The 15,916-nt window shown below is 52.2% G+C and overlaps 2 protein-coding genes across 2 annotated transcripts; one reads left to right on the top strand and one right to left on the bottom strand.

Annotated features, from left to right (window-relative positions):
* The first annotated feature begins 454 nt into the window (after positions 1–454).
* On the top strand, positions 455–1,426 carry LOC125541126 (protein DMP2). The gene has a single exon (XM_048704603.2). The coding sequence runs from the start codon at positions 575–577 to the stop codon at positions 1,208–1,210; it is 636 nt and encodes a 211-aa protein (XP_048560560.1). The 5' UTR covers positions 455–574; the 3' UTR covers positions 1,211–1,426.
* Positions 1,427–6,036: 4,610 nt separating this feature from the next.
* Positions 6,037–9,563, bottom strand: LOC125535993 (uncharacterized). Its single transcript, XM_048699077.2, has 4 exons — positions 8,329–9,563; positions 6,816–7,023; positions 6,605–6,734; positions 6,037–6,508 (listed from the first exon to the last, which is right to left on the bottom strand). The coding sequence occupies exons 1-4, from the start codon at positions 9,126–9,128 to the stop codon at positions 6,252–6,254; spliced, it is 1,395 nt and encodes a 464-aa protein (XP_048555034.2). The 5' UTR covers positions 9,129–9,563; the 3' UTR covers positions 6,037–6,251.
* Positions 9,564–15,916: the final 6,353 nt, after the last annotated feature.

Here is a 15,916-nt window from a genome sequence, read left to right as displayed (position 1 = left end):
CTTAATTTCAACCAGTAGGCTAGTACGTATCCACTGAGTAGAATACACTTGCATCCTACGTGGACGTCCAATCTAGGGGCAGCGTCACGATCGCATTGTAGTCTCTCACCAGTACGAGACGATAGGCTAAGATGACCATTTCTTTCGTCCCTGCCTGCAAGAAACTCCCGAGACAATTAATCTGCAACGAGTGAGCTCACAACACGCGATATAAAAATGTGTGCAGGTTTATAGATTGGTGTCATGAACAAGCAATCCGACCTAATCAATCATGAAAACTCTTCATGAAACTATCCCTTCGCGACGCATCGCTGTCAGGTTCTTAGAAAAATTTCGTACATATGGACTTCGCGGCTGGAGGAATTTAATATCATCCTGCAAATGTGGGCAACATGTACGTCAATTTGGTTACTATCACATTGCAATTTACAACCAAGACAAGCTACCACTATTTCTACCGGAGTAAGCAACCGGATTAGTTTCCAAGCTCCCATGGATTTCTTTAGGCCCAGATGGCCTATAAAATAGGTAAATTAGAGAAGGAAGGAGGGCAGGGGATAGCTTAAATCAGCTGATGGAAGAAGGCATCAAAGAAGCCGAGTCGAGCAAGAAAGCAGCAGCAGCCGAGAGCACAGCGACCAAAGTGGGCGTCATGGCCGACTCGACGTTCGGGAGCATCGGCGACGTGCTCAAACTGCTGCCGACGTCGACGGTGATCGTGTACGAGGTGCTCAACCCGATCGTGACCAACGCCGGCGCGTGCAGCGTGGCCAACAGGGTGGTCACCGCGGCGCTCCTCGTGCTCTGCGCCTTCTCGTGCGCCTTCTCGGCCTTCACCGACAGCTTCGTCGGCGCCGACGGCAAGGTCAGGTACGGCCTCGTGACGCCCAGGGGCCTCCTGCCGTTCGGCGGCGGCGACGACGACGACGCCGGGGCGAGGGACTTCTTCAAGTACAGGCTGCGCCCGGCGGACTTCGCGCACGCCTTCTTCTCGGTGGTCGTGTTCGCGGCCGTGGCGCTGCTGGCCGACGCCAACACGGTGGCGTGCTTCTACCCGGCGCTCAGGGAGCAGCAGAAGCAGGTGGTCATGGCGCTCCCCGTCGTGGTCGGCGCCCTCGCGAGCGGCGTCTTCGTCGTCTTCCCCTCCAAGCGCCACTCGATCGGGTACCCTCCGGCGAAGCCTGCCGCGAGCTCGCTGGCGTCGCAGTAGCTAGTCCGGCCGGTGATCTCGATGTATGCGCTCTCCCGCCGTGTGCTATGTGTTTGCGTTTCGCGGGCGTACATATTTTTTTTTAGTCGAGTTTTGTGTACGTACATGTGCCGTTCGCATGTGGTGCTTTTGGTTCGTCGCGGGTCGCGGACAAGGCCCAAATGTAAAAAAGTAAGTTCGATTTTTTTTAACACAGTACAAAAGTAAGTTCAATTTTGTACCCTTTTCTTGGTATAAATATTCCTTTTTTCAAAAAGACAACCGAAGGGCGTCTTCGGTATGATAAATTTTATTATAGGAAAACAGTAACCAGGAAAGACAACAGGACACAAAACGATAAGCAAAAAAATACATCGAAAAATCATATTGATAATATTTTTCTTTTGATTGTACGTCGTCCGCCGAAACTTGAAAATTGCAGTGAGCCGACCATAAGGAAAAGCCCGCAAACTTCCTTGACATATTAAGCTTTGAAGACCGAAAAATGAAGAAAGAATCCCATTGCTAGAATGGGCTTATTTTAATATGAAATTACATGTCATTTCCTTTCAAAATGGATAAAATGAATACAAGTGAATTCAGATGATAATTCATGTTAGTGATGAAAAGAACTCTTCTACTTCTTCGATATATTGCAATTTAAAGAAATGGAAAAAGTCATTCATCGTTAGAAAATAAGATCTAAAAACCACCGAAAAAACGGTTAGGGCATCACCCCATGCAGTTCATGCTTGCTATCTTGCAGTACTATCATAGAAGGTTGGAGAAATCGAACCATGCCGCATAACAAATCGAAAGAAGATGCTGAAATCATAGCACCAAGAGCCAGACAACTCTTCCCCTTGATTTGACACACTAAATGTTTAAATCCAAAGAAAACTAGCAAATCTGACATCTACCCTCGTCAAGATACCGAGAGACCAAAGAGACCTTATTTCAGTGTGATCAAGCTGCCACCATCTCGTCGATGCCGCAAGACGGCTAGAGAAAGAAAAATGTAAGGAAAACAAAAACCTATAAGGTCACTACTTAAGACATGAGATTAGGCTAAAAGGTCACCACTTAAGACATCAACGAGGGACCACTCATTTCTCACCTTCCCTTTGTATCTCGGAACCATCTCCTTGAGAGTCGCCATTTTCTGCCCGACGCCTTTTCCCTTCTCCTCCGGCGGCGAAGCCATCGTGAGTGAGCATGCGAAAGGTTGCCAGGTCGCAATAGTGTCATGTAGGTATAGTAGTAGGTGTAGGGCTAGGTCTAGGTGGCTTGCCTTGGTGGCGATTAGCGCTATGTCGTGTCTAAGCTCTGTCCCGACTATTGATTTACGCATGCAACGCTAACACACATTTTATTTCCTACTGAGTAGAACAACCAGGAACATGCTTAGGGTATAGATCATAGGTTTACCACTAGGTGTGCAGTCCTTGCAGCGGAAGAAGAGTCAAAGCAGTACGTTGATTCACCGAGTCGCCTCGTTCCTTGAATAACTGATCTTGCTACCCCAATTGTACAAGTGCACCGCCTTTAGAGGTGTCTGCACATGTGGGGCGGAACGTCGAGCAGTGGGTTGGTAAACCCGATCAGATAAAGGTAGTGGAGGCGGTTATATTATGTCGCATGTAAACCTAGGCACAACAACAATCATCACCCAACATGAGCAATGTGACTCTGCTTATATAATCATCCCACCATGGGCTCAACACTTGAAGCCCACTGAACCCTAAAGCCCATAGACTACTTAGCCCATGATCTAAGTTCCCACTTGATCACATATGAGTAGTGCACCTTATATTATGGAACGGGGGAAGTATTTTGAACCTTGATCTTACTTAACACTCGTGTGTGATTTACCAAGGTGGTCTACTTATACTATCATATATTGATATGCATGCATATTTTGAGGTGCAGACGATTTGTGCTTTCTCATGCTAAAATCTTTTCTAACTAGAGAATCATGCAAATATATAGCAATTGGACCGAGTTAAGCTTTGACAAATCTTGCTAATTGAATATTTCCCTTTGAAGTCTCGGTTATTGACCTGGCACATGTTCATACATGCAAAATTATTCCATAATTTAGCCTCCACCGTGTATCAATTTAAAAGAATTTACATTATGCTTAGACTGCACCTGGCTTTAATTGTTCAGAATGCATAATTATGATGTCTAGGCTTCCTGATTGGTCGCTCCTAATCCTTATTGCTAGTCTACGCCTGTACTAAGCGGGAATGTTTCTTGTGCATCCATTTACCTAAACCCAATTATTCCAGAGAGTCCACCATACCTTCCTATACATGGCTGAAAAATCATTCAAAGTAAATTGTCAACACCGCCCATTTTTGTTGCCAAAGTTTTTAAGGTTTGGGAAGTACGGGTTTCTACCCTCTCTGTAATGGCTGTTATGCAATTTAAATAAACCAAAAAATGAGAGCTCCAAACAAAACTTCAAAGCTACAAAGCCGAAAGGCTAAAAATAATAAGTTTGATGTTCTGAGACCATTACAAAGAGGGTCCTGAAACTATTCTCCCGACTCATTAAACACTCAAAATAACTTACGAAACTCCGGCATCGCAAGTGTGCCATTTTCACAAAATTAAGCGCATTACACTCCCTGGTTCCATCTGTGAAAGGCCTGTGTTTTATTTTTATGTTGAGTCAATTCACAATCTCTCAAGCACCAACTCAGTAAGAACCTAGCAATCATTATTGGTGCAACATGCATTTTGTAGTAGTTAAAGAGGCGTAGAATGGGTATGTAATTCTTCCACTTTTAAATGTTGTGCCTAGTCACCATCTTGATAACGTTGATGTCTATGTACTGCTTTATGTTTGCAAGTGTAGTCACGTAAGATTAATGAGATACTCAATTAACATATTGCTCAGCCCCCCCCCCCCCGACCTGGGTCTTGGATCCGCCACTGGGCAAATGTCGGGTATTTTGTTGATGTGAAACTGCTTTGTTACGTAAACCACTCCATTCACCATATTGTCATTGCTACTAATAATTCTTGCAAGCAAGTACTTGTCTCATGTCTGGTTGAATCAATAACTCAATTACTAAACCTTATAAATATTCTTCGATTTTCCTTTGTCGAATCAATAAATTTGGATTGTATTACTTCCCTCGAGGCTGTGACAGAGCTTGAACCCAAATCATGGGTGGGCATGGGTTGGAGGGGGTCAAACATATTCCCTTCATTTTTGTATACAAGGCCACAAACTTGGATTACAGGTACCAATGTAAAATTTAATGTGTGCTTTACAAGTCAACTTTTCTTCTTGTTTACTGGGATCATTAATACTCTGCATGCACTCAAAGAAGCTGAGTGGAGGAAGTAGCTGATTGTCATTATGACTACATGCATGCAAGTATTAAACAGGTTGTTAGTACGAGAAAATATCATTAACTTTGCCTTGATTACTATTGGTGGCCTTGTATAGATGCAGAATCTATATTCCATAGTGGCCTTGTATATAAAAATAAAGGGAGTAATTGCTTTCAGCTGATTTTTGTGTGGAAAATATGCCTAATACAAAAGGATATATCAGCCCATGGATCTTGGCAGAAATCTTTACTTCCCACAAAAACTTATGAGGAAAATGCACATTGCTTAACATCATTTTTACATAGAAAGATTCAACAGTGAAAATTGCCATCAGCAGTAACATCCATCTTACAGTGAATTTTCCAGGGAGTGATACGATGTGGAAGCAACAAAACAAATTAGCAAACCACTCGTTTCCTTGTAAGTATTAACCAGTGATTTCCCCTGATTTTCCCAGATTCTTATTCCCTCCGTTCTGAATTACTTGTCTTAGATTTGTCTAGATACGGAGATGTTTAGCACTAAAATGAGTCTAGATACATTCGTATCTAGACAAATCCAAGACAAGTAATTCGAAACGGAAGGAATACTTAAGTTGCTGGGATCATGTCAGCATCCGGAACCAACGGTTGCATCTAATTACTAGCCAGCATCCATCACCCTCAGGCCTCAGCTCGTCCGCATGGCAATACAGGTGATCGGCACCCCTCAGGCGCGAGGGCCACATACGCGCGCGCCCGGCCATGCACGTTCGTGATCCACAGTTGGACAGTTCTCACGGTGGTTGGGATACATCGACCCATGATTATACATACGGTCGGGACCTTGCTGTCCGTCCATGCATGCATGGTACGTACGTACTGCTCTGCTGGGTGTAGCATAGCACCGTGTACATCAGCCGGTACGGTACGGTGGGCCGTATCGATCCAGTAGCTGCGAGCCGTCGGCGTCAGCCATAACACCTCGCAGCCAGCAGTAGAGCACATCTGCTGTGTTTTTCTCTCGTTTTGTTTATCTTATCAGAAGAACAGAATGAGTCCACTGGCCCTATCCGGATAACGTATAGGAGCTATGGCTCACCGGTGAGGATGGAGACGGCTCTTGTTATGAAACAAAGCAGGTGCTGTGCCACCTGCTGTTTCGATGATACTCCTCCGTTTCATAATATAAAAACGTTTTTTTACACTGATGTACTGTTAAAAACATTCTTATATTTTGGGACGGAGAGTAAAAAGTTGGCTTCGTCGTGTACTGTTCCCTCAAAACAATGGTGAAGCAAAGACTGTAGTACTGAAGTTGAAGTTTTTATTTAATTTTTTTGCTCTAGATTCTTCAGGCTGGTGTACATTTCGGTAGACGATCGGCACAGTTTGCCAGCTCTTTGTGCTGCATCCACTTCTGGTTTGTAAATTGTAATTCAGGCAACAGGGACTGCCCACCCGAAGCCACCCCGAATGTGAAAACAGGGCCAAGGCAAGGCAGCAGGCAACAGCGGCATGGAAGCCATCCCAAAAATACATTGCTTCCTTCCACCTCCTGGTTACTTATACATCACATTCTTCAGCCCCACTTCAACCACTAGCCATCCCAGCCGTATACACAATTGAATTGAAAGCAACCAACATCGCCTCTACCAACAATGGCAAAACAGGTAAAAAAAAAAAGAATGTACGTACTAGAGAAGGACTCCAGCAAATAACACAGAGTATCATCATCATTTAGCCGCCCATATCCCTTTTCTGGGCCCCTTCTTGCTCATCTTCACCACCCTCTGCTTCCGGCCCCCGGCGGCCTGCTCGTCCGCGTCCCTGGTGTCCGGCACTATCGCGACGTCGACCCGGACGATGTGGTGGTCCGACGTCCCCTTGGAGGAGACGACCGTGTAGGAACCCGGCACGAACTTGTAGGGGGAGTTCGGCGACGCCAGAATGTAGTCCACCCTCGTGCCGTACTTGCACGTCCCTTGCACGTCTGGAGATTCAGTTCAGTGTAATTTCAGTACCAGAGTAACACAGCAGACATTGTTAACAGTGCCTTATAAAAACGTGGCATGTCAGTCAGTCTTACCCTGGCCTTTGGCCACGACCACCACGGCCTCGCACTCTCCGGCGAAATCCTTGGCGTCCACGTACTGCTTCCCCTTGAGGTACTTCATCACCTCCACCTTGGGCGTCGGCTTGCCGATCTCCTCGTAATACTGCAAAATGCAACACCAAAGATCATCAGAATTGCCTCGTAATGTCCAAGGTTTCGAAACCATTCGGAGAAGACTGAAGACCTTGACGATGTCGGCCCATCTGTCGGCGGAGTAGTCGGTGCCGTCGAGCGCGTTGAGGCCGCCGGCGAGGATGTGGGGGCCGTCGACGGAGCGGAGCATGGCGTCCACCTGCTTCATCCGCCAGCTCTCGTCGAGGTGGTCCAGGTGCGTGCAGTGGAAGTTCACCTCCCCGGCCCGCGGCACCTCGATCGTGGCCCTCAGCACGTTCCTGCACGCGCCATCACACCTCTTCAATTTTTCACCACTTCTCCTTCCCGACAACCATTCAGCATTAAAAAACGGTGACAGGGGCTCGATCAAGCCCAGACAGCAACAGAGGCCGGGGAATTATGCACGTTCGGCTCTCGATCCATTATTATTATATAATTAGAGATTTCGTGATCACGATATCACACGGACACAAAAACAAAAACAAAAAACGCAGTGCAATAACTTGTCGTGGCCTCCTTGCATGGCCGTGGGTGGCTGTCCGTCCGTGGATCCGAATTGAAGCCGCCGTCGCCCGGAAAGGGCCTGCCCAGCTACTCCGGACTGTTCGCCGACGGCGACGCCGCGGCACCCTAACCGTCGTTCTAACCATGGACTCCGGTTGATCAGTCACGGGGAAAGCTACCAAAGAGAAGAGAGAAAAGCATGGACCCTCGGGAGCCGGCCGTTTGCCCTTGGATTGTGGACGCTGAATGCAGAGAGAGAGAGAAAGAGTGTGTGTGCGTGTGTGGTGCCAGGCGCCAAGGGAGCTGTTTCACCTAATCCATGGCTTGGTACTAAACTAATAACCCTAAACAAAGAGGCAGTTTAGCTAAGTTGTGGATCAAGATGTGTCATACTTACTCCCTAAGCATCTAGCTGCCTGTCGGGCGTGGGTTTCGGGTTGACTCGCGCTAGTGGCAGGTGAAGCCCGGTGCCTACTACGTACCGCTTTTGGCTCGGAACACGGGTCAGCCGGGACACTGCCCGGCTAAGCAACAAGAAGCTTCCACGAGAGAAATAACAATACTAAAATGAGCAGAAAAAAGAGAAGAAGCTTTAAGGTTATGTCTGAAACTCAGGAATTTCCATGGAGATTGTTTAGGCTTCTTTCGACCGGCAATAATGCACGGCGGACCGGGCGGGGTCCGGCCGGGGACGCAACGCATGCAATGCACAACTACCATACGTTCATGCGAAAACGAGCAGCTAGCTAGTGGTAGTAGTAGATGCTGCTGCTTGGGTCGAAAAGGACACGGGCTAGGCTAGCACGCCGGTGGCGCCGACGAGCGGGCGCCGCTGTCCGGCAACAGTCGCCGGCCTGGCATGGCCAGCGGCACACGAGCCCTGGTCGGGCGCAAGGACGGGGCACTAATGCGGCGCACTGGCGACGTTTGACTGCGGGCCGGGTGTGGGTTCGTTCGTTCGTTTACAGTGGAAGAGGATGGAACATTCGTCCGGACCACGACGTGACCCGCAGCCCCGAATCCGATGCAGGAACAGAAATGAGCGACGCCGTAGGAGGGCGACTGACGGACTGACTGACCTGAAGTCGGACTGGTCGGCGACGCGGAGCGCCTTCCAGCGCTTGATGGGCCAGCGGGAGAGCACGGCGTTGCCGTACTCGGGCGCCCAGCTCTCGGCGAACACGTACCGCATGCCCAGCGCGCCCGCCAGCTCCGACAGCGGCCGCATCCCGCGCTCCTCCTCGGCGCGCACGTTCTGCAGCCCGATGATGTCGGCGCCCGTCTCCCGCAGCACCTCCTCCACGCTCCGCCGCCGGCTCGCGTCCAGCCCGCCCGCGATCACCTGATGCGGCTTCCGGGCCCTCGGGCTGCCGACCAGCCGCCCGCTCCGGTCCAGGGAGATCTCGTTGTCCTGCAGGTTGATGGACACGCGCGCCTTGCTCGGCGCCCGCGACAGCAGGCTCGCCTGCGCCTTCAGGATCCCCTTGGGCCGCGGCCGCGCCCCCGTGCCCGTGCCGGCGCCGCTCCGGCGCGCGGCCTCGCGCTCCGCTCCCGCTTCAGGGACTGCGGCCACCGCGGGCGCCATGGAGAACAGCGCCGCGTTGAACGTCGCCACGCGGATGGTCACCGGCTGCCGTCCCTCCCCCGGCGCCGACCCATCAGCACCGCCGCGCGGGGTGCCGGCCTTCCTGCTCCCGCCGTTGCTGCCCAGCCGGCGCACGGTCACGCGCGCCTTGGGCACCGTCGCCGCTCCGGCACCGGCAGCAGCGCCAGCGCCACCACCAGCACCGCCCTGCCGGCGTCTGCGCGGGCGCGGGTGCAGCGCGCGGAGGCCGGCGAGGACGCGGCGCAGCATGTGCCTCAGCGCGGCCACGAGCATCCGACGCCGCGAGTCGGTGCAAGAAAAGCGCGCGCTCCCGCCCACCCGCCGCCTTGGCTTGCGTTGGCGTGCGCGGCCGGTGTCGTGCTGGTGAGCGCGGCCGGGGAGGCAGGCAAGCTTTGGCTTGGCGTAATATACTACTCCCTGCTCTGCTTACTTACTTACTCCATGGCCGGCTAGCGACACGGGGAGGCGACGGCGACGGCGACGGCTCCGCGTGCCTCTGCTGTGGAGGATCGCTTCGCTGCCGTCACCGGGGGGGATTTTGTACTGCTGGTTAGCTCGACGCACGTCAGATGACTGTGGTCGCGGATTATTCGCGCGTACTAGTGCGTACGTGGACGTGGTCACAAGCGAGATCCGCTGGTCGCTGCAGCGTCGTCGTTTTCCTGTGCCATCTTCTCCAGGGTATCTTCTTCCTCTGCCCAACCGCAGTGAGGCCAACTCCATCGCACGACCCCATTTTATCCGGATGCGTTCATTCGAGATAAAATGGACATACCAGACGACCCAACGGCAAACCCTATTTTACTTTTTCATCCGTTTTATGTCCGTTTCACTTCATCTCTGGATCGAAGTTGGTCACATTTTGAGACCAAAGCAGACACAGACGGACACTCTCTGGCCACTCCTCGTCCGTCTCGGTCCGCTTGCATGTGCAGTGTGGCCCACCTGTCATACAAATAAAAAGGGGCCATCTGCCCACCCATCCCCTCTCTCCCCCTCTTTTGTTTCCCCGGGCCATGGATGCGCAGGCTAGCACGCGCGAGGCGAGCGGGGCCCCGGCGACGGCAAGGCCGCACCCGGCGACGGTGCGCAGCGGCATGCGTGCACAACAGGGCGCGGCGGCGGGGCACGACGGTGCACGCGGCTGCGGGCGTGACGGCGAGGGCGGCGGACAAGGGCGAGGTGCGGCGCGACCGTCGCGATGAGCAGGCGAGCTTTGGCGTGAGGGCGCGGGCGAGGACGGCGGACGAGGGCGAGCGCGAGCTGCTGGGCGGCCGGCGCGGCGTGCGGGCGAGCTTCGGCGCGAGGGCGCGGACGAGGGCGAGCGCGAGCTGCTGCGCGGCCGGCGCGGCGTGCGAGCGAGGGCGCACGCAGGCATGGGGGCGCGCGCGGCGGTAAGCGGAGGCACGGGCCGGCACTACTGCAGGCTCGGCGCGACGGGCTAGGCGACGGCGGGGCTGGGCGGCGCAGGCTAGCGCGCAGGCGGACGCGCGGCAGGTTCGGCAACGGCGGGGCCGCGGGAGCGCAGGCGGACGCGCGGCCACAGCTGCGCGTGCTAGCAGGCGTGCGTGTGCTAGCTAGCTAGCTTAGCTAGCCAGCCGCCGTCGCTGCTGCATGTGCCGCAACTTCGCGCGTGGGCGAGCGCCCCGGCAAGGCTCGGAGCGCGTGAGCTGCAGGCGGGCGCGGTTGCTGCTGCAGCCTCCGCGCTGGCGAGCAGGCGAAGCACGGGGCGAGCAGCTGCGGCATCTGTGTCGGCGAGCGCGGCGTGACCGGGCAGTCGGGTGGGCAGGTACGGGCGCACGGGCGAGCTCGGGTGTTGCTGCTACACCCCGGCGAGCACTGATGCGGCGCAGCGAGAGCGAGAGCGCGAGCTTGTGGGCGGATGAGGCGCAGACGTGGGCCAAAATGCAGGCAGACGTTTTGGGGTAGTCAGCTGCGCTGGGTGCCTCCAACATGAGCCGGACACGCATGTCCGTTTTACTACCCATTGCTATCTCAAACGGACGAAATCTGGACAAAGAGGACGTCCGTTTGAAGTCATGGAGTGGAGTTGGTCTGAAGTGGAGGAGCACACAATCCCATAGCAGAGTACTAGTATTAATTACACAACCACAAAATATATATAGAAAAGGAATTTTGATCGGCTAAGATGACCAGCTGAAATAGTATAGGAGTATCTACAACCCGGCACCCCAAACCTCTCTCATACAGCCGGGCGGACGGCCCGGTTAATGACCGGTCAAAAAAACCGACCCCAGCCATTTTAAATAAGCCTCAAACATCCGGACTGACGGTCAGGTTCCACACGAAACACTCTGAAACCCGGCAATCTGAAGCTGGTCTCCTTTGTCAACGCGTGATGCCACTCCAGTGGGCCGCGTAGTGCCCTGGGACGGCTATTTAAGCCGGCCACCGGCACCGAAACCCTACCCATCCACATTTTCCCATGCTGTCCATCGCCGCCACCGCCACTTCCCACTCGCGCATTCGTCACTAGTAGTAGTCATGCCCCCACGCCTTCGGGTAAGGAGCTACTCGTATCTAATGCCGGAGCGCTGACTGCAGCTGTTTGAGCAGATCTGGGCAAGGCGCGAAACCCATATCACCGTTGGGCTACCTCCGGACGAGGTGGATCCGGAGAAGGAGGAGGAGGAGGAGGAGGAGGAGGAGGAGGTGGGGGAGACGAATGGGAAGGACGCGGGGCAGGAGGAGGACGTGGGTGTAGTGAAGATGCGGATCTGCAGGCGATCCTCGATTCCCTCCCGTCGAAATAGGCGACGAAGGCCAAGTGTCGTCTTCTGCAAAAAGCGATGGCGGAGCATGCGGTAGAGTCGACGAGATGCTCGCGTTTATGGATGAGGAGAAAGAGGAGTCGAAGCCCTCCTACACACCCATCTACTCGACGCCCGGCACGGATGTCGTGGACATCTTCGGTGACAAAAGCTTAGTTCGGGCTAGTATTGTGTATCTACTATGTAGAAATTTTTTTGCACGATTTGTATGGATCTAGGGGATAAAATATCGGATGCATAGCACTAAATATGAGACGGACGTGCTCGGTTGCGTCCATGGAAGTTTGAGGTGCCGAATTTGCCATATCGGGTTATAGATGCTCTGATGCACCGCCGGTATGGAACAAATACGTTTGCTACAAGAAGAAGAAGAAGAAGAAGAAGAAGAAGAAGAAGAAGAAGAAGCAGCAAGGGAAAAAAGAATGGAAACACGGCGCTGGCACTACAGGGCTGGCGCTACAGTTTGAGCATGTATTGGGCGATGGACGGACAGCGCTGGCGGGGCGGCCCCCGGGCGTGTCGGGTCTTTTCGGCGGCTCCAACCACTTCCACGAGCCGCGAAATGAATGCCGACTCGACCGAGCCCGATCCGCTCCCCTGCTCGGGCATAGTGTCAGGTGCGGCGATCGCCTCGCCTTTTGCTGGTCACGGGCGATAGAGCCGCCCCGTTGCGTCATACGCGCGCGATACGGATCGAGAACCGTACGCTGCTGTACGTACAGTACATGCCGAGACACCTGTCGTACGTCGAGTGGCCGGCTGCGCTCGTATTAATCCGTACCAACTTTTCGTAATATTTGCGTGGAGATCGAGTGGTTTGTGATACGACGTTGACACCGTCACGGTAGAGCGTGGAGTAGTGGTTCGTGTGGGGGTTAGATGGCTGGTTATACGTATATTTTGTGGATGGTGACGATCTCACTGTGTATTTTGTAGGAGTACTCCGTAAGTGTGGTCGTTGACTGATCAACTGACCGGAAAGGACCGTGACCACTGAACAGAGGCGGCCGGCCTCTTTGTTTACTCGCCATGCCCGTACCGAACAAACGACTCTGTATTTCTGGCTGAGGGCACGTAGTACAACGTAAGGTGAGCCATGTTTTCTGAGCAGGTGGTAGGGGCTATGCTTATTGGTTTTCCTCCGTTGTTTTACTCAACCAGTAGTAATTTCCTTCTTTGGGGCCGGGTCCGTACGTTGACCTCACGCACCTGCCTCGGGTTTCTTCTGGAAGCGAGCGGCCACGGCGGACGGACGCATGCTTCCTGTCTGCGCCACTGCAACTTTTGCATGGCCGGCGCCCGGCGGTAGGTGTAACCGCGTCGTATCGTATCGTACTATATTCGTATGCATCCCCGATCGATTGATCTTTCCCGGAGCAAAAGCATCCCGAGCTCTTCCAGACCAGTTTAGTTTTGCCGCTACAAATGCGGGCGGCGTCGGTGTCACGCACTCCTGACTCCCTGCACTGTCAAGTCATATACTCCCTCCGTTCGAAAAAACTTGTCCCTCAAATGAATGTATTTAGCACTAAGTTAGTGCTAGATACATCTATTTAAGAAATAAGATTGGGACAAGTTTTTTCGAAGCTACAAAACCCTCTACCTTGCTTGAGCAAAAATCCTCCGATTCCGAAGCTTCCCAGAAAAGTTCAAGTCATACAAAACTCAGCGGTGGATTAACTAACCTCTCGCAAAAAGGACGACGAAAATACTGTAGCTCGACCGCTTTCCGGCTTTCGGGAGAAAAGCGTGTACGTACGTAGACGACGACGCTGTCCCCTTCCCCGGCGCATTAGGAATCAGATTAAGCTCACGGATCAATCAGTGCCAATCATGGTGCCATGAGCGGACGGACGAGCTGGTCTGCTCTCACCGCAGCTTCCACGCCACCGCAAAAGCCACTCCACATCTAGCTGCTGCCCGTAGCAGGTAGGTCTGGAAGGGCCGGACCCGGACGCGTGATGCCGATCGGCCGGGAAAGCTCACGGGCTCGGGGCGCAAAAGCGAGACGGACAACGAGAGGACCGATGGATCCATGGATCGATCGTCATGGCGACATGATGCGTGCACGCGCGGACAGGGGGAAGAGGACACGGGCCGCGGCGGGGATAGGGATCCATGAGACGAGCCAGCACGTGAAGCGCGACCTGAAAGTCGAGCAGGACGCACGTACTTTCTCGCCGGTGGCTCCACCCGCGACGCCCGGTCCGTCGTTCGATCGGCACCACCGCGGCGGCGCCCCACCACCGACGAGGTACCGCGGCGTCAGAGGATCGCACCAGCGGCCATGTTGAACAGTGGGCAGAGGCCAGTGGCAATGTGGCATGACGCTTTCTGGCTCCGTCTCAATTATCGATTTTGGATTTGACCTGTCGTGTCAGGGATGTTCAGGGGATGGTTCTGAAGATGGCAGCGGGGTGCTGCTCGCGGCAGAGCGCATCGGCTCTGTTCTGCCATGATTGCCCTGGTGATCAACTGATCCATCATGACGTCGCTCGTAGCACGATTCAGGCTGCTCTCTTTTTTAGCTAATAACACATGTACTACTACTCAAGAGTATCATTATCGGTCTGGATCATTCCATAATTATTTGGGAATCATAGCAGTTGTGGACACTGCTGCTAGAGCTGACAAATGCACTCAGGGCGACTATAGACAGGTGAGGGCAGTTATGTGTCGAATCAGGGTTATCTTAATCGTAGCCGTCAGCTTTGTGGATCAGGTGATGTTTCTTAAACGCTTTTATATGTATAGGTTTCATGGCAATTTGAAAAGCTGTCCTAACAAATTTAAGAAGGTTTAAATACAGTAAAGTAAAATACCCAGTGTGTTAGTAGTCAACGCAACCATCATATGGCCCAGGTGATCGCAAATCTCGCTACCTACATAACAAGTGCCAGTGCTGCAAAAAGGCAAGGAATTTGAAGATTGAATCAGAGGCCCGTCGAAAGAAAGACCTGCTCAATCATCATCTTATTTTGCGTCGTCCACAAGCTCCACGCTAACACCACAAACACCAACTAGAAAGAGACGACTCCTCCTCCCGGGCTGGTTGGCACTGGTTTGAAGAAACCCGGCCAAATTTAGGGCCTCCCATTCAGGTCCGGGAGCCTCAAGAACAAAGCACCACAAAACTCCGCCGTGTAGGAGAAGAGGATGTGAGTCCCCGTCTCCGAGACACCACAAAGAGGGCAGAACCATTCCGGAGTCGTTTCACTCGATCACCTCCGTCCCAGATGGGAAGCGTTCCCTCAACAATTGTCATACAAAAATCTTGATCTTCAAGGGTAAGGGCGCTTTCCATAGCAGCGTGGCCCACACAATAATTGATCTTTGGCACATGGCATGATAGGCCGAGCTGACCGAGAAAACAACTGAAGGTTCCAAATGCCATGAGGCAGTCTCTGCATAATCCGCGAGCACCGGCGGGAGGGCAGCCCGCAAACTAGCCCACTCTATGGTCTCCACTTGCCCAAATGACCGTCGGAACAAAATGTTCTAATGCCCATTGCCGGTGGAGGACAACCCAGACGGATCTCTTGCTTGATCCGTTGTGAGACCTCCAGAACCGAGATCCCTTCATATGAGAATAAGCAAGTAATGATTGCCCCTTAAGTACTTTGCTTTGAATATGTTGTAACCATGCCTCCCCCTTTCTCTCCTAATGACATGTCATACCCAGCGCAACATAAACGAGACGACTAGTTGGGCCGGGTCCGGTTCAGTGTAAGTAAACTAGAAGAAAACCCAGAAAGAAATTAGACCGTTGGAATGGCATGCACAACAGCATAGTAAGATAAAAACATGATAAAAGTTAAATGGGATTGTTTGTGGCACAAGTTTGATTAAATTGAGTAAGAATATGAAAAATTCTAAATAGGGTAAATACTATCACAAACATGAAACTGGGGATAAAAATTGAAATTCACTTTAAGTTAATACAACCACAAAAATATTTTTGCACACGCGAGACCCAAGCCGACCAAGAAAGTTGTTTGTTCTTTCCTCGTTTGTCCTTTCAACTCAACTCGCATTATGGAGTAGTGCACAAGGATTGGCACCATCCCTCGACTTGTAGTTGTTCGGTCATGAACCAAACTGACCCAAACTTCATGCGGTTTAGCAGAAGCAATGAACAACTTTTGAAATTCTGGAGGATTTTTAACATTCTTCTTTTAAAAAATTTAGAATATTTTTTAAAATTCATGAACATATTTTGAAATTTGGAACATTTGTCCAAATTCACAAAATATTTTTAAAATTCATGAT

Source organism: Triticum urartu, chromosome 2A (assembly GCF_056163025.1).
Source record: "Triticum urartu cultivar PI428250 chromosome 2A, HENAU_Tu73, whole genome shotgun sequence".
Classification (NCBI taxonomy): Eukaryota; Viridiplantae; Streptophyta; class Magnoliopsida; order Poales; family Poaceae; genus Triticum; species Triticum urartu.
The sequence above is the reverse complement of the archived record's forward strand: the minus strand, read 5'-3'. Positions and strand labels throughout refer to the sequence as shown.